The sequence below is a fragment of the Arachis ipaensis genome, chromosome B7, assembly GCF_059453495.1.
Source record: "Arachis ipaensis isolate K30076 ecotype BB chromosome B7, ASM5945349v1, whole genome shotgun sequence".
Taxonomy (NCBI): domain Eukaryota; kingdom Viridiplantae; phylum Streptophyta; class Magnoliopsida; order Fabales; family Fabaceae; genus Arachis; species Arachis ipaensis.
Window position 1 is genome coordinate 137,191,929 of NC_142442.1, and position 26,019 is coordinate 137,217,947.

General features: G+C 29.5%; 4 protein-coding genes and 1 non-coding gene across 7 annotated transcripts; 2 read left to right on the plus strand and 3 right to left on the minus strand.

The window, feature by feature from the left end:
* Window positions 1-10,535: 10,535 nt before the first annotated feature.
* Window positions 10,536-13,210, minus strand: KOM (Rhomboid-related intramembrane serine protease family protein). Its single transcript, XM_016310207.3, has 6 exons — window positions 12,739-13,210; window positions 12,415-12,578; window positions 12,121-12,284; window positions 11,760-12,034; window positions 11,517-11,643; window positions 10,536-10,879 (listed from the first exon to the last, which is right to left on the minus strand). The coding sequence occupies exons 1-6, from the start codon at window positions 13,038-13,040 to the stop codon at window positions 10,760-10,762; spliced, it is 1,152 nt and encodes a 383-aa protein (XP_016165693.2). The 5' UTR covers window positions 13,041-13,210; the 3' UTR covers window positions 10,536-10,759.
* Window positions 13,211-13,304: 94 nt separating this feature from the next.
* TRNAW-CCA (transfer RNA tryptophan (anticodon CCA)) lies at window positions 13,305-13,376 on the plus strand. Its single transcript has one exon. It is a non-coding gene; the product is annotated as a tRNA-Trp (tRNA).
* A 2,674-nt stretch (window positions 13,377-16,050) lies between these two features.
* Window positions 16,051-19,391, plus strand: LOC107606108 (phosphopantothenate--cysteine ligase 2). 2 transcript variants are annotated; one of them, XM_016308084.3, is made up of 10 exons: window positions 16,051-16,361; window positions 16,482-16,629; window positions 16,799-16,922; window positions 17,032-17,076; window positions 17,154-17,239; window positions 17,716-17,768; window positions 17,880-17,939; window positions 18,197-18,298; window positions 18,648-18,767; window positions 18,848-19,391. In XM_016308084.3, exons 2-10 carry the CDS (start codon window positions 16,482-16,484, stop codon window positions 19,091-19,093), a joined length of 984 nt encoding a protein of 327 aa, XP_016163570.1. In that variant the 5' UTR covers window positions 16,051-16,361; the 3' UTR covers window positions 19,094-19,391. The 2 variants fall into 2 exon arrangements, with proteins under 2 accessions (XP_016163570.1, XP_016163571.1); XM_016308085.3 differs by having other exon boundaries at window positions 16,230-16,366.
* Window positions 19,392-19,481: 90 nt separating this feature from the next.
* Window positions 19,482-21,981, minus strand: LOC107606109 (uncharacterized). The gene is made up of 6 exons (XM_021106413.2): window positions 21,824-21,981; window positions 21,526-21,725; window positions 21,097-21,171; window positions 20,672-20,811; window positions 20,000-20,137; window positions 19,482-19,847 (listed from the first exon to the last, which is right to left on the minus strand). Exons 1-6 carry the CDS (start codon window positions 21,964-21,966, stop codon window positions 19,650-19,652), a joined length of 894 nt encoding a protein of 297 aa, XP_020962072.1. The 5' UTR covers window positions 21,967-21,981; the 3' UTR covers window positions 19,482-19,649.
* A 694-nt stretch (window positions 21,982-22,675) lies between these two features.
* Window positions 22,676-25,700, minus strand: LOC107606110 (transcription factor TGA7). Of its 2 annotated transcripts, none has more exons than XM_088493617.1 (9): window positions 25,470-25,700; window positions 24,840-25,007; window positions 24,669-24,743; window positions 24,510-24,569; window positions 24,359-24,436; window positions 24,205-24,271; window positions 23,838-24,109; window positions 23,455-23,682; window positions 22,676-23,019 (listed from the first exon to the last, which is right to left on the minus strand). In XM_088493617.1, exons 2-9 carry the CDS (start codon window positions 24,969-24,971, stop codon window positions 22,867-22,869), a joined length of 1,065 nt encoding a protein of 354 aa, XP_088349743.1. In that variant the 5' UTR covers window positions 24,972-25,007; window positions 25,470-25,700; the 3' UTR covers window positions 22,676-22,866. The 2 variants fall into 2 exon arrangements, with proteins under 2 accessions (XP_088349743.1, XP_088349744.1); XM_088493618.1 differs by having other exon boundaries at window positions 24,873-25,007; window positions 25,470-25,606.
* Between the last annotated feature and the right edge of the window lie 319 nt (window positions 25,701-26,019).

Consider the following 26,019-nt stretch of genomic DNA (forward strand, 5'->3'; position numbering starts at 1 on the left):
TGTGATAGTCAGTTAATGAACTACATAATCATTGAGGTATTTATACAGTGTATAAAAGTCTTTTATTCTTATTCTTTAATTTCTTTTTGTCTACCTCTTTGGGTGCTTATGATAACATTAATCTTAACTTTAACCAAGCAGTATCATTTTGCTATATCATTCTCTCTGCACTACATTGCTTGTCTTTTTCACAAAGAGTGAATGGTCAGAGAGTTGAAATCAAATTCATCCTTGTTTTAGAAATACTTTTATTTTATTATTTTCTAAAAAAAAAAAAATTGAAATATGGTAAATAAAAAAATAAAAAAATTTTCTAACATATATATACCGAGACATGGACTGACATGTCCAAAGTTTCAAATTTTATTTATCTTATCAATGGTACATATTTTGTTTCGTTGTTTATGTCACTTTGATTATTTATACCGACAATCAGGTTTGATCAGATTGAATTTATACCCAAATTCGAATCCATTTTCGCATCACGACATGCATACACCACAATAATAAAATATTAAAGCTGAAGATAAAATTGTAGGGATATCAAATATATAATAAATTTAATTTTCATGGATTAATTACACTACAAAAGTGTTTTATAAAAACATTTAATTATATATTAATATTATCTTATTATAAAAGTAATTAATTTTTAAAATTATTATTTAAAAAAATCAGAATCTAATTAAAAGAATTTGTATACTATTAATATATTAAAATTAAACTCATATTTAATAGTATAAAAATTTATTTAAATACACACAAAAAAATTGAAATAACATTATGTAATATTTAAATTGTAAATTTGAATAATTATGAGTTTAATTTAAATATACTAACAATTTTAAAAAAATTTATATAGTCACTTAATTATATTTATGTGTTTAAAAAAATTTTATATAATAAATTTAAAAATGAATTATTTTTATTATCAATAATATATAATTAGTTATCTAAACGTTTTAGTCTAGAACTGCTTATAATATTAAAAGGGACAGAATAAGTCGTGAAATTATCAGTCAATTATCGTCTAAAAATCAGATAAAAAATAGGTATTTTAAAGAATTTTGACAATCAAATCAGTTTAAAGTTCAAGATATATAAGAATTAGAATTAAAAAATATTTTGGGAGAATTTTATTTTTAATATTTATAATTTTTTATAATTGTAGATTGAAAGAAATTTTTGTTTAATTCTCTTTTAATTGGATATGTATGTCCTTAAATAGATCGATTATACTCGATTCAATTTAGTTTAAAGATTATGCTATAGCACTAAATAAAATTATTTATACTGGCAATAAATAACAATTAAATTCTAATTATATTATTTCCTCTCTCATTAACCAAAAAGGGCACATTTGTATTTAGAGGTGGGGAAGTTCTGCCACTTCAAGCTTATCGTAAGCATGAGGAAATAGTGCCCTGTTTGGGAAAAGAAGAAGAGAGAAAGAAAAAAATAAATTATGAAAAGCAAAGTTAAAAGTGTATTTTGTAGGTGGCATTATGCGGCAAGTGGCACCCACACAAACTGAACAACTGGATCTGAATGATAATTATATTCTCAACCTTCTAAAAGTTAAAGATTTCTTTTCGCCTGGGCCAACCCTAATGACTATTATCAAAAGCTTTCACTTCATATTTCTTTCCGGAAACAGTTTCAAACTTTAAATTAATGAAAACAAAATAAATATTTTCAGCCAATCATGCAGTGCAATTATTTGAGTCTCCTTTTTCTTTCGCAGGCCTAAATAGTTAAACTTTACATTAAATTTTGTAAATAAATAAATAAATTAACAGTATGTTTATATTATTAATTAGTCAACAAAGTTTGAGAAAAGGTGTAAAATTATGGTAAAATGACTATTTAGTACGATACTATCTATTGAGTTAAGTTTGTTTATCAGTATGAAATATTGAGATAAAAATATAAAAATATAAAATTATATTTAATAAATAAAATATAAATATATATATATTATATTTAAAAATATTAAATTAATATATTTTATATTTTTTTAATAAAAAAGATACAGAATATTAATAAAAAATATATTTTATTTTTTATTTTTTATTATTTTTATTAACTTTTTATAATTATATTTTTTTAATCATTATATATATTTTTTAAATTTTTATATGAAAAAAATAATAAATTAAATTTTTATAATTTATTTTTTATGTTTAATTTATTATCAAACCAAATATAAAAATTTAACGCTAAATTTTATATTTTTATCCTTTGTATTACACTGTCTTTATAGTCAAACATAGCTTTGTATATATGTTTTGTTAGCATTTTTTTCTTCTCAAATTCTATTAATTAATTGTATAAATAATTTTACATTATTGGTAATAAAAAAACAATTGAAAACTCCAACTTTTATTTTCATAATAAAAAAATTATATGTTAAAAAAAATTAATCACTGTATAATTTTATATATTATTTTATATATTTTGAATATGTATTTTCTATCTAATATTAGTAGCCGATTTAGTAATTATTTTTTAATGTTCACATAACTTGATTATTTCATAATAGTTAAATAGATGAGGACGAGAGATCTGTTGAATAATTTTTAATGTGTAATAATTTAACCATTAAATCATATCATGAAAATTAAATTTATCTCTTTTCGCAAAATTCGAAGAACAATAGTATATAATCTAATAATCTATTTTCTTGTATTTTTAAATCTATAAAAATATACATAAATTAAAGTATTATAATGACATTTTAAATCAATTCTAAAATTTGTATAAAACTTTCTGAGATTAATCTATATAATGAGATGTACAGATGTTAGAATTCAACAGTTAAAATTCATCGAGTATAAAAAGTTATCCAAAATATTAATGTATATAAGATGGAAACGAATCTCTCCCCATAGATGAGATATAGATTTTGGTTGCTCAATGAGATATATAGTATGAGAATAATTTTAGAATCAAAATTTATTATATATTACTAATTTTATAATGTGTAAGCAGCGGTTTGGTTAAAAAAAACGGAAGAATTAATTTTAATACCAGCTTATTTTAAAAAGTACAAATATTTAGTTTGGTGGTATTTTAAGAAGGCTTTTTATACTGTAAATTTTCGTTTTAGAAAAAGAATGTTGTCGTTGGATAGATAGCCAAAATGCTTTTTTTAGCCAAGAATCGGTTTTATATTATATTTGAAATTGTCCAAAAATTTAGTTTGTATGGCATAAGTTGGATATTTTTTGTCATCCTCTAAATTTGAAGAACTAATTCTTGTATCATAACAGAGAATATTCATTCAAGTTCTTTTCGGGACTTTGGTGGATATAGCGAATAAAGAATAATGTCCTCATGAGACTTGACCTCTTAAAAAAGTGATTTGTCTAGCATTAGTTTCAAAAAAGAGCTCATGAGTATTTTTGAATTACAACGTATGTCCATCTCCTTTATTCTAAGTGGTTCTTAAAATTCTCCATCTATTAGTACTTTTAAGATTAATTGTGATGCTAATTATCTTGGTTTTGGTGATAGTGTTGGTTTTGCTTGTGTTATTAGAGATTGTAATGGGAGTTGGCAAATGAGGTGTTTGGGAATGATTGAGAGTAATAGTATTCTTCAAGGAGAATTATTTGCTATTTGGAGAGAATATCTCTTAGTTTGGAATATGGATGAACGAGATGTTATTTGTGAGACCGATTGTGTGAAAGCGTTTACTCTTGTTACTAATCACCAAGATGGTTTTGAGTTTATTGATCCGTTAGTGCTCAAAATAAGCGATATTATGCATTGGAATTGGCGTGTTAACTTTCGTATGATTATGAGAGATGCAAATACGGTGGCAGGCACCATAGCAAAGATGGAGCTTCCTTCTCTTGAGAGGAATTTAAGAGTAGTTTTAAACGGGACTAACTGTCCATCTATTTAAACAATTTCTTTGTTTTTCTTGTTTTTTTTGTTTAACTTATTTAACACTCCTTTATTGTAATTAAAATCAAATATTTATCTCCAAAATTAAAGAATTCCCTCATCTTCTCCTCTCTCTTTCTTTATTTCTCTCATTCTTTCATCCACTTTATCTCTCTTATTCTTATATTTACTCTATCTTTTTTATATATTATTATCAATGACTAATTACAAATTTGACAATCAAAGTGTGTAACATGATATTCTCTAATTGTAATTAAAATTAAAATTAGAATATTAAAATTAAAATTGAAATATACCTATATTATATTATTAATTTAACAACTAAAATATGTCACATGACACTTTCTCGTTAAAACTAAGATAAAATATTTTCTTCAAAATTAATAAACTCCCTTCTTCCGTACTCTTATCTACCTCTTTACCCTTCTCTATTTCTTTCTACCCTTTCCAATCTATATATAACTTATAATTTATATTTTATATTACTAATTTGACAAACCAAAATGTGTCACGAATTATTTTTTCATTACAATTATAATAAAATTTTTTCTTCCAAAATTAATAAACTTCCTATCTTTTTTTCTTTATCTTTCTCTCTCTTTTCTCTCTCATTCTCTATCTCTTTCTATATTTTTTTCACAAAAAATAAAATAATATAATTTAAATAAATTCATAAAATTATAAAAAATATATTAAATTTATAAATAAGTATAATTAAAAAATAATCTCATAATATTATTCACATAAATATATTATTATTATATACATATTTTTTAATTTTTTATTTAGTTTTAAATTTTTATCGTTTATCTTTTTAATTTGTATTTTTTTAAATATTTATTATATATAATTTAGCTTATAGAGACTTTATCCCATATGATATTTTTGTAAGTAGTTTGATTCTATAAATCTTCAATTTTTTGTTATAATTTATAATATTAAGATAAAATCGATATAATTTTAAAATATTTATATTTCTGTAATGTTATTATAGACAAAAATACTACTTCACTAATCAATTAATATAAATTTTGGATGCACAATTTTTAAAATTTTAAATGTATAAAATTTTTGTTAGTAATTATTGAATGAATAGTACTCTTTCTCTAATAAGACCTGTGGTATGAGATATAGTTGATAAAAAGAAAGAGTAGCATTATGTATTAAATGGTTTAAATGATGTTGTAAACACTCATTTCAATGTTTAGGTTATTGCTATATGTTTGAAAAACATTTTTAGCCATTAAAGTGTTTACAAGTGGGAAAAAAATAGTGATCATATTACATGTATAGGATAGCTTAGTCATAGAAAGAAAAAAGGATTAAGTGATGTTAAGCAGGTGCCACACACAGAGAGGACAAATATTCAAATCTTATTAAAAGAAATTGTTTAGAGTGATTATTTTTTATTACTCATTTGTTTAAGTAAGTATTGAAATTTAAATTCTATCTTATATATATAACAATTTATTAATTAATAATAATTTTAGATCCATAACGAATTAGTTCTTATCTTATCGAACTGAAAAATATCGTAGACAACTAAAAAAAATATTTTTTTAATTATAATATATAATGACAAAAAGTATGAATACCCTAAGAAAACAAAAAATTATGATAGTGCACAATCCTTCACCAATTAATCAGAATTTTCTTCCTCCAAATATGTTTATATGCGATTACTCCAATTCTTATTGAGCGGGAGGCCTATGGACTATTAACAATTGTGTTATGTGTTTATGACTTTATGTATGCCTTTTTCATTTAAATATATTAAAAATATATTAATTTTTAGAAAGCCTACTTGACAAAAGTCTTTAAAATATACTCATTTTTATTTTATATGGGATAATTTTAAAATGAATTCTAGTTTTATTTTACTTGTTTGTACTTGCAAAATGAATTAATTTATGGTTAATACAAATTAGACTATTTTTTTAATAGTCACCTGAATTGACTCAATTTGTGATTTGTGAGTGCTAAAAAATGACTCGATTCATTTAGCGAATTTCTGCAAATAAAAAAGCTTAAAACTCATTTTACGAATATTCTTGAAGAACGAAAGGCTTTATTGTATGCGTATTTTAGAAACTAATAAATGTGTCATATATTTAATTTATAAAATTTTTTATTATTAAATTTGCCATAGATTTAATTTAATAAAATTTTGTATTATCAAATTTCCATAGATTTAATTTAAATTTTGTTTTCAAACTTTTAAGGTTTATTTAATACATATTTTAAAAATAATTGTAATTATTTATTTTTATTTATAACAATTAACAAAAATATATTTAAAAAAGTGAGGTATATTTTTTATTTTTAACATTTTTAAATTTTTTAAAATTATCTTTAATATTTAATTTAATTCAATTTCATCTCTAATATTTGAAAAATTAATCAATTATTTTAGCATTTTATTCAAATTATTAAATTATATTTCTATTATAACCTTTAAAGAAAACAAAGAATAAATAGTCACAATTGTACCTAAAATATATACTAAATATGTTCTTAAAATATAAAAGTATTTGTCTTCAATTTAAGTATAGATTTAGTACTATATCCTACATAATTGTAAATGAATAGAATTAAATGTCATGTCACACATATATCTACACATAATATTTTTCAAAAAGGAGCCACTTAAATAAAGATGTCAAAAACATATTTTTTTAAAGATATTTTTTAATAATTAAAATTTAATCAATTAAATTGTATTATTTTATTAAAATTACAACGGATAAATCAGTTTAGCAAAAAAACTAATAAATTATATTTTGAATTGGTCTAAATTAATATTTTTTAATAAAAAATTATTACAATATTTCTATTATAAAAAATAACTAAAATACCTCTATTATATATATATATATATTAATTTTAAAAATTCTAAATCCTAACCCTACGACGACAGAGAAGAAAAATGCTAGAATTTAGGATTCACAAAATTAATATATATAATAGGAGTATTTTAATTATTTTTTATAATAGGAGTATTGTAGTTATTTTCTATAAAAAATAATATTAATTTAGACAAGTTCAAAATTTGATTTATTATTTTTTTTGTTAAATTAATTTATTTGGCCTAATTTTAACAAAAATAATACAATTTAATCAATTATATGTGTTAAATTTTAATTATTAAAAAATATCTTAAAAAAAAAGATATTTTAAACATTTGTATGTGAGTGATTTTCTTTTCAAAATTGAAATAGAGATAAAGAAGGGTAATGGTGGGTGCACATAAAAGTGTCCACCATCATATTCTACTACTTCACAATTCTCATGGCATCCTTTCCTAAGCATATACACCTTTCAACTAGCATCTTTTTTTCCTTTTTTTTTTTCCATATTTAAAGACTCACATAATCCAACAAGGAGGTGAGCCACCCTTTCAACTAGCATCTTGTTGATGATATCCATGGGGGTCCCTTTTTTTTTTTAATTTTTGTGGGACTAGTTTTGCTTTGTGTGCTTGAGAACGCGTGTGAAACACAAGAGAAGCAAAAGGGGATGGGAGACTCATTAATAGTCAACCCAATTAACCATATTACCTCTTATTAGGAACCCCCAAGTTGAAAGAGCTTTATAATTATTAGTATATGTGAGGAAAGGACCCAATGATCAAAATCTTATGTGTCTTTTAGGTTCATTTTATAGGATATGTATTCCCATCTTTGACTAACATTATTGATGCTGAAAGATTATCATAGAAAGTCTTTTTCCTCTTTCTCTTTTTTGGCAGATTTATTTTTTCAAGTTAGTTTTAATGTATTGACATTATAAGAACCAGTATATTAATAGGCACTAATATGTCTAATCGCTTATACTATGTATACACTAAAATCAGCTATTAATATAAAATACATGTTGAAATATAAATATATATTGAAAAAAATTAAATCACACATGTATTTATATACAAATACATTGGTGGCTGATTTTAGTGACTGATTTTAATGTACAAATAACATTTTTCATGTCTAATAAATATGATATTAGTTAAAGTGGTAAATCTTTAATGTTCTAATTTAGAGATTTCGGTTCAAATATTTAAAATAGTAAAAATTATATTTTTTTATAGGTTATATATTTTTTAGGATTTTACAAATTTTCTAGTGCTTAAAACGATAATTGAACCCTGAATATTTAATTAAGAAATGATGAACCCAAATTAAATTTTAAGTGATTATGCAAATAGAGAAATTGTAATTAAATACTATATAGCATTAAAAATTACACAATAATTAATAATTCTTTAAAATTAAAGTAATTTTCTTTTTGGTTACACCCACTTCAGGATTCCCTCCCACTAGTGTTATCTTTTAGTCCCTTTCTTCTTCTTCTGCCTTAAAAAGGGGAGAACACCATAATTACAAAAATGTTGAGGAAAGTGTTTTAAGGCCATCAAACAAGCATTTATAGTAATGCAAGGAATACTGATAGTGCTGCTAGGTCTTTTATAAATGGGGGCATCTTAGGGGGACTATTTTTATATGGATAGGCGAAGGTGTTGGAACTACCCTTTTATTTTATTTTATTTTCATGATAGTGATTTTTGATATCTGAAATTTACCTTCTTCAATTTAATTTAAAATATATATATTATTTAACTCATAGATATGCGGCTGAGGTATTAAAAGATGCCACATGTCACCAGAATTAATGGTTTACATGGAATGGTGCTTGCAATATTTCAATTACAATTGTCAAAAATATTTGATAGATTACGCTTCAGTTGATCTTGATAAGGAGGGACCCAACGGTTCTCAAGGACAACTAACCCTTTTGTCCGAATAATATAATATAATATGAATTTAATTTTGATATACTCTCGGTGTAAAATAAATTTAAAAATAATTATATTTTATATTCATCATGTAAATGATCATCTAAAAAAATTATAAAAAATAAATATAATTGCATAACTTTATAAAATATTTTATATTATCATTGTATTAAAATTAACCTCATATAATATTACATTCCCCAATTTAATGTTATAAAAGAAAATTAGTGATAAAAAAATTATTTTATGTAAATTACTAAATTTCATATTAGCTTTGATTTATGTGTGCTATGTCTGCAAAATATTTTAACTCAAATATCTATCAATTATTAACTATCTAGTAATTTTGGATGTTTTCTAATTTTGGATGACAAGAAAAATATAAAACTCTTTCCTATTTACGCTAATGCACGAACTTCATATATATTATTGCCATTTTTTTCATAATTCAAGGTCTGCTTTAAATAATTGTTCTTGGTCATATGTTCGGCCTCTAGATTGAAAATATAAAATTATCTGGGTTAAAAAATTGAGATTTTACACTAAATTAACAGAATAAATTAAGAAGTTAAAACATGAAATTATTTCATGATTAAAATCATAAAATCATCTAATTTGGCAAAAATATTTTAGAATCGACTTATTTAAAATTGTATAAGAAAATATTTTAAGAGCTAAATCGAAATTTTAATTAATTTAAAAATGATAGTTTGAAAAAAAAATGTTATTCTCTCGTCCAAACCTAAAATTCTAAATACAAACTATAATAAACAAGAATGATGTTATATGAACCTCATTATAGTGTAAACACTAAACAAGGGAAAGTAGAAAAAGGAAAACAAGTTAAAGAGAGGATGTGGTACATAATAATTGTATGGTTTATTTTAGGTGCAAATGCCAAGAGGGTTCAAATAACTTTCAGATGAACTTTGTTGTAATATAGGCTGAATATGAAAGAAATCCACTTTAAAATTTGATAGATGAAATGATCAATAGACATGGAGGAGTAGAGTACCCAGCTGTTCCAGCACACATAAAAAGTGGACAAAGACTGCTACCACCATATAATGCACAGTTCAAGTATCCACCACATATATAAATGCATAGTTCAAGCATTTCAGGGGATATTAATGGTTTTTCCCTTGGAATATAACAAGTACACTGGTCCAGTGTGTATATATTTCACTAGCCGACAGTACCACGGACCAATGAAAATGACTTGGAATTTTCAGCCGAGATATGGTTCAAAAATAAATAATAACAAAGTGGAGCCCTGCAATAAATAAATAAATAAATGAAAAACTTGCTTCGCGTCCAATTTGGATTGGTTTGACAGCGAGTTGGATGAACCTACTCTAGTGACTTGATGGATCTATACAATTGAACCCTTTTTTGTTAATTATGTGCGGAAACTTTGAAGGGCAATAAACAGGGTCAGGCATAGCCCCACTTCCATGGCCATTGTTAACTGTAAAGAAGGCGGCGGTGGGTGCTCAACAACAGCTCACAAGCCTCAACCATGGCCATAATCTAGTTATAGAGCTGAATCAGAAGCAGCCAGAATCCGGATCTGCTGGGAATTTCCAAGTATCATAGCTGTCATTCAAGCTTTTATTTAATATGGGATGAAAGTGACAAGAGTAGTAACCCTTTTTTTTTTTTTTGTGTTTTCACTTTGGAGTTTGGACTTATTTTTTCTCTTGATGAGAAAGAGAGATAATAAGTCCAGTTGAATACACCCAAAAAAAAAAGTGATGAAAATATTTTTCAAATCACAATATCTTTGCAACGAAAAACAGAGGATAACCAAGCTATGAGATGAAATGGTCACTTATCTAGAAGGGATAACCCTTATTTATTTCTACAGCAATTTTTTACAAGAATGAATAGGATTCATCTTGTGTTACACCGAACTTGCTCAAGCTTCTAAATGAGGTCCTATAGCTCCATCTCTGGGAACATGACAAAAATGGCAAGATACAAAGCTATCTTTCAGCTATCCAGCATTTCCCAAGTAATTTGTGGGACAAGTGATCATTGAAACTTGTAGTTTCATCAGCATATCAGATTGCATAGATCACTGATCCTTGTCCGAGAGATGTTCGTAAAAGGAAAGACCCTGAAGTTTCCATTCCCCATACAGGTCAATGTCATCTGATCATCGCTCACCATTGTCTGCAATTGTAGCATATAACCAATATTAGCTTGAAGGAAGCTTCTATATATTCTTTTTTTTTCGCCCCCCTTTCAACAGGAAAGAGGAAACTTGTCTATAATCACTAATGCTGTATTAATAAATATAAAGTTAAATTACTCTAACAGTATCTATAATTTTGTTAAATTTGTAAATTGTAATTGAGTCTCTATAATTTTTTTAATTTTGGAAATTGTAATTGAGTCTTTATATTTTAAAAACTACAGGAACTAATATAGTAATTTAACCAAAATATGTCACCCAAAAAAAAAATTTAACCAAAATATAAGGCAGTCAGTTAATTGTAGAAAAAAACAAAACATTTTAGGGTACAAAAGTAAGTGAAATGTTTCAACTAGCCATTGGGTTGATATTTTACTTTGGGATAGCATAGTTTGGTATTTTTAATTGTGATTTTTGTTGTCTACATCGTACGATATGATGAACTCATAGCCCGACAATCACACCCTTCCACTATTGGATGAGATGTGGCATTCACACAAGATAAGTCTCACACTTAATGGTAGAGGAAAATGTGTTGACTCAATGCATAAATAGAGTGAGTATAAATAATACGTTTTGTTCAATTCAGGTAAGATTAACAAGGATGCTTGATACCTTACAAGAGGTTTCTCCATTTTGGCAGTGCCAGCTTGTATAAGGGATACAGTCAACATATGGGCACCATGTGCAATAACTATTGATGTTGATCCCGTGAAGAACTGCCACAAGACAACCGGCCAATCTGCAAACACAAGAAACTTCTAGTCTTAATATTTTGACTCATGCCAGAAAGCAGTAATAATACAAGACAGCTAGGCATGCAAATTGAATTCAAGGATAAAGAAACAAGTAACATACATCAGGCTAAAGAGGATAAAAGAAACAATCCTGAGAACCGGTCTGTCCAGGTTTTGCTTCAACTTTAACTTGATGTAACTCTTGACACCATAATCAAAGAGAGTTCCTTTGATTGGAACCTTTGGCAGTTCAAGCTTTCTGCTGAGTAGAAGTACAGATCCAAGAAGGAACCCTGATACAAAACCTCCAATGCTCGCAAAGTTGTCCACATAAGGCAGAAAGCCAATGATGAAATTGCAAACAAATACAAAGACAAAAGAGACTATTGCTGAAACCTGCATTTGAACAAAGAAAATTAATCAATATGTTGGCACCAAGAAACAAGAAAAAAGAAATGCCAACGAAGAAATCCAAATCCTACCCTTTTGGTTTGTAATTCCCAGTTCCAAATGAGCTCAGAGAGTAAAGTTCCGAGTAATCCATACAAAGCCCCAGAAGAGGCAACAGCTGGGGTATGCTGAAGAAAAAGAGAAGCCATCAAGGCTCCCCCAAATGCAGACATTGCATAGATTACACCAATCCGTACTGCAAGTAATTAAAAGATTCATCATTCATCAGCAATTTTATCTCCAATCAACAGAACAAACAATTGACAGTAGAATCCGAACCCTAAAAGGCTAAAAGAAAAGCATTGTAAAAGGAAAAATATAATTACACGGTCCAAGCTCGCGCTCTAGGTGAATTCCGATGAAGATGATACTGCAGAGATTGAGGAGGAGGTGGAAGAGCCCAGCATGAAGAAATGGAGAGGTGAAAAGACGCCAAGTTTGGTGATACTCTGTCACGAAATTCCTCCGAAGCGCTCCCATTTCCTCTAATCTGCACCAACCAAAAATCAAAACGAGAAGTTCCGATTAATTGATATTAGAAATTTAGAATACCTCGATCCACAATAACCTAATAAGTAATACAATTCACAATGAGAACCAGAAAAAGATTTCAGATTCAGAGAATCTTTGGAAGAAAGAAAAGAACTCACTTGGACTGAGAAGGGCCTAAGAGAGGATTCTCAGAGAGAGGTTGGAAGGAGAACCTTCCGAGGGTTTTTAGGGCGCAGTCGCCGTTGGAGTTCGTCCAGCAATCATTGACCAGCATCGTTGCGATGAAGACGCCCACGTGGATGATCACGAACACTGACACCACCCACGTGTCACCGCCAGAACGGCGGCGCTTCAAGGAGGGAGCCACCTTGAGGTCCTCGGGGAATGCCGCCGGGAACTTTGCCGGAGGAGAGAGCTTAACGATGTCGATGAATTGATCGGAACCTCCTTCCGCCGCCATTTCCGATTCTTCTTCTCACTGTAACCTTTCACCAACGAGATTGTGTTTTTTCCAGCGAGAAATGGAGAATGAGCTACGAGTTAGTTTGTTGGTGGGAATTTCTAGAGAGAGAAAACGGTTAAGTTTGTTGAGCTTGGCGGGAAATATTTTTTTGTTTTTTTTTGCGTTTCGGTTTCTGATTTTGTTTGGGGACTGATCAGTAAAACAAGGGGGTGGTAGTAAGATTATGGATATTTATGTTAATATGCGAATGGAGTAGCAAGTGGATCCGTGGCGCAATGGTAGCGCGTCTGACTCCAGATCAGAAGGTTGCGTGTTCGATTCACGTCGGGTTCAATATCCCGATCCGTAAAGCTACCGCCGGATCAAATTTTAATTTTTGGTATTTCAACGGGCCTAGGCCCATAATAACATTTTTTATTAGCATTTTTTGGCTTGTGTTTTGGGCCAAAGAAAGGCAGCATAATTTGGAGTTTTGGACTAAACTCTCTCTCTCTCTCTCTCTGAGTTAATATACTCACTAGTCACTATATAATATTTTCACTCAATATAAAATTAGTTAAATTCTACAAATATTATATGAATAATTAATATATGTACAATTCTTGTACACCTACTATAAATTGATATAAGGTAGGGTAATGTTAGAAATATACTAAAGTAAATTATCTCAAAACATAGTACTTTGGCTTAGTTTGGTAAAGTTTTTACTTTTTAAAAGTAGTTTATAAAAGTTAACTTTTAAAAGATAGCTTTTTAAAAGTGGTAGCATTTATGTTTGGTAAATTAAATTAAAAATTACTTTTAATAATCACAAGCAACAACAATTGCATTTGGTAAAATAGCTTTTAAAATTTAAAAATACTATAATAGACATAAATACAAGCATTAAATTTAAAAATTAGTTAACATATAAGGTTATATTAGGCTTTTAAATTTTGAAAAGTACAAGCCAACTTTGAAAAGCTCTATCTTAGGTGCTTTCAAAAGTACCCCAATATTTTAAAAGCTGCAAGTACAAGCACATGATCTTTTTTATTTACCAAACACAAAATGAGGAGCTTGAGCTTTTAAAAAGCAGAAGCACCTCTTCGAAAAGCTTTACCAAACCAAGCCTTTAATAGTTGTATAAGAGTTGTAAATAAATTAATTGTTCATAATTATATTTACTGTAAAATTCTACGCGCACAATTGTTGTTAGTATACAAAACTTAAATGAAGAAGTAAATTGTGATATATCCGACCAAAAAAGAAAAAAGAAGGCAAATTGTAAGTTTGCAACATCCAATAAATATGAAATCCAAATTTTAAACATATATAAAACAAAAATTGAAAACATCAAAAAATTAGTTATATGATCTTTTCCAACTAAATAGCTGAATTTTTGTAACTATCCTGACAATAATATTAATATTTATATTGACATTTGATAAAAGATTAAAAGTATATTCCATAGTTATACACATTTTTTTCTATGTACATAAATTGTGTGTATGTTTTATTATAGTTGATACAAGATAAAATGACAAATTGAAAGCGGCAAGGGAGTGAAGGGACCCAAAAGAGAAATAAGGAATTGAAAAATTCACAACTAAGATGAAAAAACCTAAGGTCACATAATCCCTAATTGTTAATAAGGTTGGTTCATCTTTAATATGAGTTATTCACCACCATTCCATTGATGTTACTTTTGTAATTTTGCTTTGACAATCTTCATTTTTCTTTCTGTCTCTCTTGCACGTGAGATGAGACGCCTCAATTTTAGGTGAGTTCTTTAAAGAAATATATTTTTAAATTAATAAAATAAAAAATTAATCATTATTAAATTTTTTTAAATTTTATTTATCGTTAACATTTTTTAGTATTTTTTTATCAGCGATATAAATTTTTTCATATTATTTTAATAATTTATTCTATAAATATATAATAATTAATTTTTATATACACGTAAGATTTATATATATATATAATTGAAAACATTTCAAGTATACCGGGAGTACCGGTGCACCAGTTGTTTTAACCGTTGATTTGAATTATAAAAAAAATATATAATATATATTAATTAAAATCAACGATTAAAACAACTAGTGCACCGGTACTCCCTGGTGCACTTAAAATGTTTCCTATATAATTATAACTACTTGCAAATAATTGTTTTGATCCATGCATAAAATCAAAGCTATTAATAAATAATTAATGTTGGGGGTTGAGGTATGTTTGGAATTGGAGGTCACCAACTTAAATGGGCGTATCTAACATCTGACATCTAAATTTATCAATCCTGGCTAATTCATTAGCAGTTTAGTTAGCCAAAATCAAGGTTAGATTTCAACAAATTAAGGTAAAAAATTTGTCATTATTAAAAGTTAATTACTAAAATAATTATTATATATTTATGTATATTAATATATATTAATTTATATATTCTTAATTAAATAATTAATTACTAAAATAATTAAATCAATTATAATAAATAATTAAATTTAAATTAGATAAATAATTAAATTTATTTATATTAATATAATAAAAACATTATAAAATATTAATCGAGTTAATACTCAATTTGGTCTCTGAAATTTAAAGCCGAATTTAATTTTATTTTTAAAATTTTAATAGACTCAAATTAGACATCGAAATTTATAATCGTAACTCACATTAATTCTTGAGTTAATCTCTTAACGATATGTTAAATTCTTTGCCTAACTTCTATGTAATCAAGCTTTATTAAAACTACAGGAGTTTGATTGCTCTTTTAGAATTATAAAATTTTTAAATTGAACTTGTGTTTAGGGAATCAATTAAGCTTTTAAGAGATCCAATAAATTTTAATTATATGAAATTTAGATAAACATTTAAATTTTAGCAAGTTAACATATAAAATCAATACCCCATTTACAAAACTAAATAAATTATTATTGTAAATTTTAAAAATTGAATTGAGTCCGATATAATTTTAGAAATCAATTTAAGTTCGGGTCAAATTTTAAGCCAAATTGAGTATTAACTCAATATTAACCATTGTTGAAGTTTCGGCTTTTAATTTCTTGCTCTGTTCCACTTTAGATTTCTTGAGAGAATATAATTCCTTTGCTTTCCAAGCACCACGTTAATCTTAATCTTCATGGCGCCAATTGTCGGCTATTAATCAAAACTATTTCTTCCTGAAATTTTGGATTATATAAAACTTGAATCCAATCGCTCCATAAACAATTAAACATACAAAAGTAAGATTCTGATTCTTCTTCCTAACTAACTGATTTTGGATTTCATTTGTGCGAATAATAACCCCAAAACTGAAAGTCTTTCCTTCAAGCCTTCAAGGTGAGGTATTCTATCCCTGAGCACCCAAAAAATTTGATTTTTTTTTACTTTTCTAATTCCTTCTGCTTTATCTCTGATGGGTTTGAATGATAAATGACATTGTGGGTGTAATTGTTTCAGATGGATGCACCAAATGGATCCCAAGATACTGAGCAAACCCTTGATTCACAAGTCAAAGCGTTCTTTGATTCTGCTCCACCTCTCCAGAATATGAATGACATCATTCAGAAATTGAATCACTTCATTCAGCTGAATTCTTTATCTTCAGGCAAGTGATTGTGACAGTGACACTCTTTTGTATCGCATTGTATTGTGTTCTAGACCATTAAAAATTATGCTTTCTTTTATTGGCATTTCTCCTTTTGTGTTTTTTTTTTTTATGCTTGCCCTGCATAATGTGTGGTGGATTTTTGTTGTTGTTGTTGTTGCCTTCACAGAAAATGGGATAGGTAGGAGAATTGTTTGTGTGACTTCTGGTGGCACCACTGCTCCATTGGAGCAGCGGTGCGTTCGCTATGTTGACAACTTTAGTTCAGGTCATAGGGGAGCCACATCCACTGAGTATTTGTTCTTGTCAATGAAACTTTTTCTTGGATATTTGTTTGGTGATCTCTTGGAGGGGAATGAATACTATGTTGCTATACTACGTTGCTGGTTATGTTGAGTGTAGGTATTTTCTGAAGGCGGGATATGCTGTGATCTTCTTGTACAGGAGGTGAATTTTTCTGTATATCCTTCTTTTACATTTGTTTTTTGTGTGTTGTTGCTTACTTACCTGTAACTCTTGTTCAGAGGAAGTTTCCAGCCATTCTGTAGATCCCTTCCTGATGATCCCTTACTTGAATGCTTTGAGGCCTTCGAAGGATTAAACATTCAAGGTCTTTGGTTTCTGATTCATCCTCTTCTTGTACAATTAAAAAAGGGAAGGAAAAGAATATAAATAAAATGATACCAATAACTCTACTAGCAATGCTTCACATTAGAATTTGCACTTAAAATTGTGATAAACTGAAATGAAAGACTTGATCATGTAGGTCGTTAGTTGTATGAAACAATGGTGTTAAGTGCCTTGTAAGATTTTCTTTTCCCCTCTTCTTCCTCTAGAAGATTCTTAATTTTTATCTTGATTCACTAAAGGCGGACAAGATTCCATCATATAACATAATTTCATCATATAATGCAATTTTCTTTGCTTTTTAATCTTGTCCTTAGATGAAGACCACTCAAAATGATACTTAATTGGATAATTTGTAATGATGTTATTTTGCATGCCCACTTCATTTTTTCTTATATTGCTGTTTTATTCAAACATCTGGGTTTTCTGCATTTTGCTGAATGCTGTTATATACTTCAGTCCGTGAGGCTTATTCTAAAGCATTGAAGACCGCCATCGTGGATCATCATGCTGTATGATCTGTAGCTAAGATTTTGTCATTTCATCGTTTTTTTCTTTTCCATCTAATTCCATTTTGTCTTTGTTAATAAGTATAGCCTTACTACGATATCATACTATTGCAGGCAGTGGCTAGTGGTCTCCTGTTAAAGCTTCCTTTCAGCACTATATTTGAGTATCTTCAGGTTAGCTTCACTCCATCACTGTAATTTCGTTTTATTAATTTTATGTAACAATGCAGCACAATCTGTTACATGGTGTATATAGTTTCTTTCTGTCTTGGTGTTTGGCAGCAATAATTTGTTTATATTTTATTTTTCATTTCCATGGGTTCATCAGATGGCTGGAGCCACTTGTTATTTTGTAGCTTAACTTTATGTGCTTAATCATTGTATATCTTGGCACAAATTGATCATTGATAAATATGTTTTTTATTTTGTAGATGCTGCAAATCATTTCAAAGCCAATGAAGGATATCGGCCCACGTGCAATGTTCTATCTTGCTGCTGCAGTATCTGACTTTTATGTTCCTTGGAAGGACATGGTATAAAATTGATATGTTGGTTCTTCTTTCCATGAAAGTTTCATGCCTTATTAACTTCAATTTTGGCTTGAATGATTTCAACATCTGTGCAAGAGTTAGTTATTATTTAGAGAATTAGCATACAGATAACACAGCATAACTTAATTAGTCCTGCTTAGATTGTGAAAACTGAAAAGTATGAGCAGAAAAACATTTATTGAATCATCGGAACTATTTAAGGGTGATTTTGAGATTGATGATCACCATGGAAATTGCTCTGCAAAGCTAGGATCTTGAAATTAAAACACCTCAATTCATAAAATATACTTGACTTGGTAATATCTACTTGCTATATATTTATCCTATGCAGGTAGAACATAAAATTCAGTCTGGATCTCACATCTTGGATGTGAAACTTGTTCAAGTGCCAAAGATGCTATCAGTGCTTAGAAAAGATTGGGCACCCCTTGCTTTTTGTATATCTTTCAAGGTATTGATGGGTTGGATATTTAGTCTTTATAACTTTTTGGAGTAATACTGCAATATTTACCTTTCCTCCATGGTTAACAGTTAGAGACAGATTCAAACATTCTTCTAAATAAGGCGCGGGGTGCTCTCGAGAAGTACAATATGCATGCTGTTGTTGCGAACGAGCTCTCCACGCGCAAGGAGCAAGTGGTGGTTGTCACCATTGACGACAAGATTACGGTTCAACGAGATAAGAGTAAGGCTGATGATGATGTAGAGAATCCCCTCATCAAGCTTCTTTCTCAGAGACATTCAGCTTACATTGAGGATTCCAAGAGAACGAGGTGAATCACTTTTTGGGTCTGACCTTTTTGGCTTCTGCTCCATGTTGCAATTCCATCACAAGACAACTCTCGTTGTAGGTAATAAAACCATGAACAAATGAAAAGGATTACACAATATAGATATATTGAGATTGTGGTTTTAGTAAATAAAGGAGGAGAAAATAGAAATAGTGTTAAAAAGGAGATAGTTTGAATGAGAGAAATAAAAAGTTTAAATTTTAATGTAGTGTCTCAAGGTTACAAATTTTCTACCCTTTTTAATTTTTATAATATTTAACCATATTGGATTTAGCTTGTTTAAAGTATAGTACATGATACATCTCAATCATTGATTTGGGAAGAGGGGGGGGGGGGGGGGGGAAAGAAAATTCAAAGTAAGTGCGTGCTACAACTGGGAAAGAAAAATCTCATTCACCTTTATACCGTAAGTTACAAAATACATATATGTACACCTATATTCCGTATAATAATATAATTAAAAATGAATTAGATTTGGGGAGGAAACATTATGGTATTGAATAAAATATTAGCTATTGATAAGTGGGAATTATGTCCCATTTTCATTCATCAGTATCTGATTCAAGACCTTCTGCTGCCAAGAGCTGGCTGATAAGTTTATCTTGATCTTGCTCAGCCTTTCTTCTCATCAAATCTCTTTTCTTGAGAACAAGTGTGTGCCTTTTAAGGGTATTGGAGAAATTCTTAGCAGCAGCTGCCTTCTCTCTAGCTAGAATCTTCCTTGCCTCATCAGGATCCATCTAAGATTTTACAAACTATTTCAATCACATAAAACTTGAAAAACTACTTCCTTCTATTCAAAATAACTGTTGTTTTGACTTAATTTATGCCCTGTCTTCTTTAAAATTCACTCAAACCTGGAAATGATAAATTTTTAAGTATGCCCTAATACCTTTGAACGAGAAAGTTGACGGACACGTAGATTCAACTGTCGCTGTTGCTGCTCAGCCCAAGCAGCAACTGCCATATCACCACGTTGAGCAAAAGCTTTTCGCTTTTTCATTAGCCACTCCATCCATGCCTCAGACGCCTGAAGGAATCAAAACACCACTTCAATTGACATTTGACAATATGAAGAGAAGTAATGTGTTATGAGATTACACCAAAGAAGAAAGGATATGGTCACGGTTCACAAATCAAACTTAGACACTCTCCTATGATTCAAAAGATAAAAAAGTAAGAAGAAACCATCATAAGTGCATTCTCCACAGGAAACACAAAATATTAATATCTGATTAAGTAACTCAATCTAGCACGCTTATACAAAGGGAAGAAATTGATAGCATGTCCTACTTTGCTATAGGATTGTAAGATCGAAGAATAAGGCAGTTTAATATATCAATATGACAATACTTTGTATGTGGAACTGTATCAATCGTAGACATAGTTTTACCCACCAACCTTTTAAGTATAGAAATTAAAAGACAATGCACACAACATGTTCCAAAAATGTTAAAAGTTAGAAAAACAAAAGTTAAATATATTGAAGTTCCTCTATGAAAGATAAAACTTAACAAGTAATAGAATCAACTGCAAAGATAGTCAGATGCATAAAAGATATTACCTTCATAGGGTTGACTCGGTTATCCATATCATACTGTCTTCGTTTCTCATCGTCTATAAGCAATTCATAAGCAGCTTGGATCTTAATGAACCTAGCTTCTGCTGTTTCACCTTCCTCAAGGGATCCTCTACCATCATAGACTGGAATAGTGAAGTAGAGTTACTATATGTATTCAGACATTAAGTTCATCTTAGAAAACAACACAAGCACAGTGGAACTGTACTTCTAGCAAACTACTAGTATCCAAAACAAGATGTAAACGCCACAATGCAAAGTAGCTGCAGATGCTAAGCTTCATGTTAAATAGACAGATGAACATATTGCTTCTAGATGTGATAAGGTAGGCCATCATAAATCAGTGTTACAAACAACCCTTCAATGAAGCAGTGGCTGGAATTAACAATTTAACATATATAGTTACATACCATCTGGATGATAGAATTTAGCCAATCGTCGATAAGCGCTCTTTATCTGTTCTTCATCAGCATCTCTGTCCAATTCTGTTGTTTCAGCATAGTCAATTGAAGAATCAACTGTCAAAACAAGTATCCATGGGAATTTTTCCATCCCTATTCTCTTCCTACAACAAAGGCTAACATCATTTACACCACTACACAACCAACCATTCACGAATGAAGGTGACAACCCCAAATGCATTGAATTCAATAATAACTAGAAGTTTTCAAAAAAAAAATTTCAGTAAAAAGTTTCAACTTTAGCAGAACCCAAATTATAATCGGTAGTCTTTTCAGCTGCAAGACTTCGTTTCGGCTGAAATTTTTTTCCTTTTCTTCCATTTTCGTTGTTTTCGGGAAAAGGAACAAACTTTAGAGTGAATAGTTTCAGTATTTTACCAAGGGTTTCATACGGGGATCGTTGTTCGTCCCAATTTGAAGCCTTGGCCAGAGTTCTCCTCTGATTAACGCGAAACCATAGTCCAGTCCTGCTAGAACCCCAGGAATCGATGAGCCAGGAAGAGTATAACGAGAAAGAGGGAAAACGGGAATTGCAATTAGGGTTCCGAAAAGAAGAAGCCCTGGTTTGAAACTGGTGTCTGCAAGTAATGAAAGAAGAGAAGAACAGTGTGTGAGGCCTACACAGGGTTATCAAATTGCTCATAATGTTCCGGTGAAATTTTGGAAGCTCTTCCACCTGAAAATCAACGCAACGATGCAACGCAGAAACCCGAACCACCCAAGTTGCAAAATTCCCTTTTTTTTTCGGGGGAGGGTCGTGGAAGTGTAAGGAAGAGAATACGTGATGGCCCTCAATGACAACGAATCTCTGTTTAACATGTGAATCTTACAGAATCTTTGAATTTTTGCAGTTCTTATTTTCCTTTCCTTCTTTTTGTTATTTATTTTTGTTATTTATTTAAAAAATAAAAAGTGTTAATACTAATTGTCTGCATAAAACTGATGTAAAATTTTAGAATAATTTTTTTTTCAGATGTGTTAATACTGTTTTACATATCAAAATCCTATTATTTTAATTCAAGATGATTAGGTTCTCAATTTAACATTTTAACAACTATTTCACTTTAGAATTTTGTTTTTTTTTTTTTAATCCTATATTGCTTGCCGTCTTCTCATCATCATCCACCCTCTCATCCACCATCCTCTGTAAAAAGATGTGACTGTGATTCTTTTCAAAACAAATTAATTATCTTATGTATTTAATTGCATGCTTTTGTTTTAGAGATTTTACAGTGAGCAATTTTACAAAATCAAAGATACAACTAAGCCTTTTTTTTTCTTTACCTAAAGATCAATGACATTACCACATGATTCTGAAATTCTAACTTTGGCTCATATTTTATAATCGATAATGTTAGAAAAACAATAAAAAATAAGTTCAAACAATTTAAATTTATTTTATTTAGTATTCATTAATTCTAATAATAATTAATAAATATTAAATAAAGTAAATTTTAGATGTTTTGACTAATTTATTTTGTTTTTTAAATATTATTATTTTATAATATAGTATTAAAGATGATATGTACAAGCAAACTCTCTAGACCAAGATAATAGATAAGTAGGCATCATGGTACACACTACATAGATATTGTTCTCTTTTATCTATCAGTGTCAGTGTGTCACTCTATAGATTGATCCAAAGACAATGATAGATAGAAAGATATGGAAAGGACTTGCACAACTTGAATCATTGCTATGCAATGAAATGAGAAGCATCTAGAGAGGTTGAGATGGACGAGAAGCCCAAAGAGAACTGAGAGAACGAAGTCTTTGCAAGTATTGCCCCAAAGCCAGCAATCCTTGAGCAGCTTGATGTGTTGTTAGGATCCTTGACATGTGTATCAATGTCTGTTGCCTAAGATGATCTGCCTGTATTCATTATCGATCGGATAAATGTATTAGCGATGGAAGAACCAATCTGTCTCGAGAGTAATTCTAAAAAACTGTGGACAATAGAGCTCAGTCAATAGCAATAGAGGAGATAGATCGATACACTGCATAACTAGTCTATCTCCTCTGTTGCTATTTACTGAGCTCGCTTTATTGTCCACAAGAATTTCTAAAAAATAAAAATTTGTTGAGAACCAATCTGTCTCGAGAGTAATTCTCAAAAACTGTGGACAATAGAGCTCAGTCAATAGCAATAGAGGAGATAGATCAATGCAATGCATAACTAGTCTATCTCCTTTGTTGCTATTTACTGAGCTCGCTCTGTTGTCCACAAGAACTTCTAAAAAATAAAAATTTGTTGAGAACCAAAGTGTCGGATCTGAAGACTAATTCAGTTATTTGATGTTGTGTTACCTGGTTAAGGAAGCCTTCAAGTCCCTCAATTTTCTCAATGGAATCAGCCATCTGAAACCCAAAGTTTCCTGCTACCAATGGATCAACTGCAATGTTGTGGACAAGACTCTGCTGGAGTTTATCTAGTCCTTGTGAGAGAGCATCTTCAGCTTGTTGCGACGATAGCCGGAGTCTGCTAATGCTAGCAGTTTGTTGTTCAGTTAAAGGTTCAAGCTGTGGCACAATGATCTGCAAGAAAATAAAAAAGATTGCTAGTTAATTGAGGTTGTCCACAATTAACAATTTAATTTTTTTGTTATTACCAAAATTCATATTGATATTCTGTTATAAGCAAGCAAGATTTTTGATGCAAATGAGTTACAATGTTATATGAATCAGATTACACTTAGAAGCTGCGAAGGGCGAGATCCTCCAATCCAAAGGAAAAGGCGCTCCGCGGATGATTTCCAGACACCACTGATTAGGTAGAATATATCAGCCTTTGCAGCATCTGATTTCATCTTGAAAAGATTTGAGTAATGATTCAACAGAGTCTGAATAAGTTGATTAAGTTGTTCATCAGGTGCTTGAGTTTGGAATGCATTTCTGAGTTCTTCATTCAGTTTGTGTTGCTCTTCAATCCAATTTCCATATTCAATTTCAAACAAAACAATCCCTGCTACACAGATATACCAGGACCACTCACTTAATAGAAGAATTTATTGTAAAGAAGGTTAAAACTTAAAACTATTGGTATCAGAATTCACAAACCTGAGTTTAATGATCCAGAAGATCCCATATAACTAGCATCCAATGGATTGTTTCCAATATACATACTCTGCAAGGAAACCTTTTAGTTATATATAACATATGATTAAGGAGCATAAATCATTGATATGGTTTTTGAGTTTAGTATTATTATCACCTGCTTTTTAGCTTTAACAATCTCCTCCTCCAATTGCATGAGCTTCAAACGGCTTGTTTCTAATTGTTGAACATAAGCCTATCAAGAACAAAATTACAAATCAGAACACAAAAACATTGGCTGCCTTCTTTTGTAAGTCCAATTTCGCTACCTTTTTTCGCAGTCGGCTCTTCCGAGCAGCCTCTCGATTCTGCGCTAGCCGTCTTAGTACCTAGACAAAATAATGTCAGAGCCTAACAAAACAAGATCATTCATGACCAAGATACATTGCAAATGTTTTAAGAGTAACACTCTTATGAAATTTCATTACCTTACTAACATCTTTATTGGTAGCCTCTTGATTTTGTCTAGATTGTTCCCTCAATTCATGTGGAACATATTCAGGCTGTAGAATTCAAATTCAAAAGTTTGTTACAAATTACAATCCAGATTAGAAGATAATAATAAAGCTGATAGAAAAAACTCATGCTCTCTAATTAACCTTGTTATCCATGGCCATGGTGCTAGTGCTCACCAACAACATTGGAGAAGTGATTGAATTTATGAGGCCACCATCAACCTTAAAGTTGTCACCCCACATGCTAACTTGTGGGAATGTGTCAAATATGTCCATTGATTTTCTTCTATTTCCTGCAAAAAAGGGTAGTTTCTAAACAAGAAAAAAGGTGCATCATTATTAATTTGACACACAATAATAATTAACAAACATGCAATGTTCTCTTCATTTCATCCTCATATGAATATTCCAAGCAATACATGCATGCTAGTTAGCACTTCCCAGAATGTAGAATAATACATACTATTAAGGATTGAATCACTATTGAAGGATGCAGAGTCTATACAGAGAATAAGGTCTCAAGAAACTGTGAAATAACATGTTTTGGTTCTTCTGATTTGGATTTGTGTTCTTAGTTCATTTTCTCATATTCCTTCCATTTTCAATAAATACATCATCATATCAATTCATTTGAGTTTGCTGCAAAAACTTGCTATAACACACACACACACACACACAATAACTAACTAAACAATATAGTACATTAAAAATTGTTAGAATTTCAAATTTAATTAATTAGTAGTACTACATAGTAAATACAGTTTAGGAACATACCTATTTGCAGCTAGCTAGGAAAACCAGATGCCAAAAAACCTTGCCTTACTGCAGAACATGTATATAACTCTTCTATCATTAGTATCATTATATTTATTCTTAGAAACTTTGGAGAAGGAGATTATATATATATGAACAAAGAAACCTTATCCTGTATGTTTTTGGGAAAAAGAAAAAAAGCTTTAGCTATTGCTAAATAATTAAATAAATTGTTTAACCAAAGTAATGTATAGTGTTACAAACTTGACACCTCAACTTTGTTAAATAATAATAATAAATGAATAATATCAATATTATATGGTATAGTTGAGCATGAAAACTATTTAAGTAGTGTTATTAGATATATTCGACCAAAGTTGTTGTCTCTTCAACCTTCATAGGGAAAACTCTATAATATGGTTTCTCATAGTAACGACATGGATCACACACACACACAAATGCTTTTTCATAAAAGAGGAGATAAAGATTTCTTAAAGTGGCCAGTTTTCAACTTTCTTTTTTTTCTTTTTTCCCCATCACCTAATATGCATCAATAACAGTGTGTGAGTTC

What these genes read in the sequence shown, in the direction of transcription:
- KOM (XM_016310207.3), bottom strand. Translation starts at nt 13,040, where the DNA reads ATGGCGGCGGAAGGAGGTTCCGATCAATTCATCGACATCGTTAAGCTC. An exon ending in GGGAATTACAAACCAAAAGG is followed by an intron (nt 12,035 to 12,120) that starts GTAGGATTTGGA and finishes GTTCAAATGCAG; the next exon opens with GTTTCAGCAATAGTCTCTTT. An exon ending in ATGGAGAAACCTCTTGTAAG is followed by an intron (nt 10,880 to 11,516) that starts GTATCAAGCATC and finishes CTACAATTGCAG; the next exon opens with ACAATGGTGAGCGATGATCA.
- LOC107606108 (XM_016308084.3), top strand. Translation starts at nt 16,482, where the DNA reads ATGGATGCACCAAATGGATCCCAAGATACTGAGCAAACCCTTGATTCA. An exon ending in GCTGAATTCTTTATCTTCAG is followed by an intron (nt 16,630 to 16,798) that starts GCAAGTGATTGT and finishes TTGCCTTCACAG; the next exon opens with AAAATGGGATAGGTAGGAGA. An exon ending in GTGATCTTCTTGTACAGGAG is followed by an intron (nt 17,077 to 17,153) that starts GTGAATTTTTCT and finishes ACTCTTGTTCAG; the next exon opens with AGGAAGTTTCCAGCCATTCT.
- LOC107606109 (XM_021106413.2), bottom strand. Translation starts at nt 21,966, where the DNA reads ATGTTAAACAGAGATTCGTTGTCATTGAGGGCCATCACGTATTCTCTT. An exon ending in ATCCCCGTATGAAACCCTTG is followed by an intron (nt 21,172 to 21,525) that starts GTAAAATACTGA and finishes CTGAAACAACAG; the next exon opens with AATTGGACAGAGATGCTGAT. An exon ending in TAAATTCTATCATCCAGATG is followed by an intron (nt 20,812 to 21,096) that starts GTATGTAACTAT and finishes TCACTATTCCAG; the next exon opens with TCTATGATGGTAGAGGATCC.
- LOC107606110 (XM_088493617.1), bottom strand. Translation starts at nt 24,971, where the DNA reads ATGGACATATTTGACACATTCCCACAAGTTAGCATGTGGGGTGACAAC. An exon ending in CCAATAAAGATGTTAGTAAG is followed by an intron (nt 24,570 to 24,668) that starts GTAATGAAATTT and finishes TATTTTGTCTAG; the next exon opens with GTACTAAGACGGCTAGCGCA. An exon ending in AGAGCCGACTGCGAAAAAAG is followed by an intron (nt 24,437 to 24,509) that starts GTAGCGAAATTG and finishes TGTTCTTGATAG; the next exon opens with GCTTATGTTCAACAATTAGA.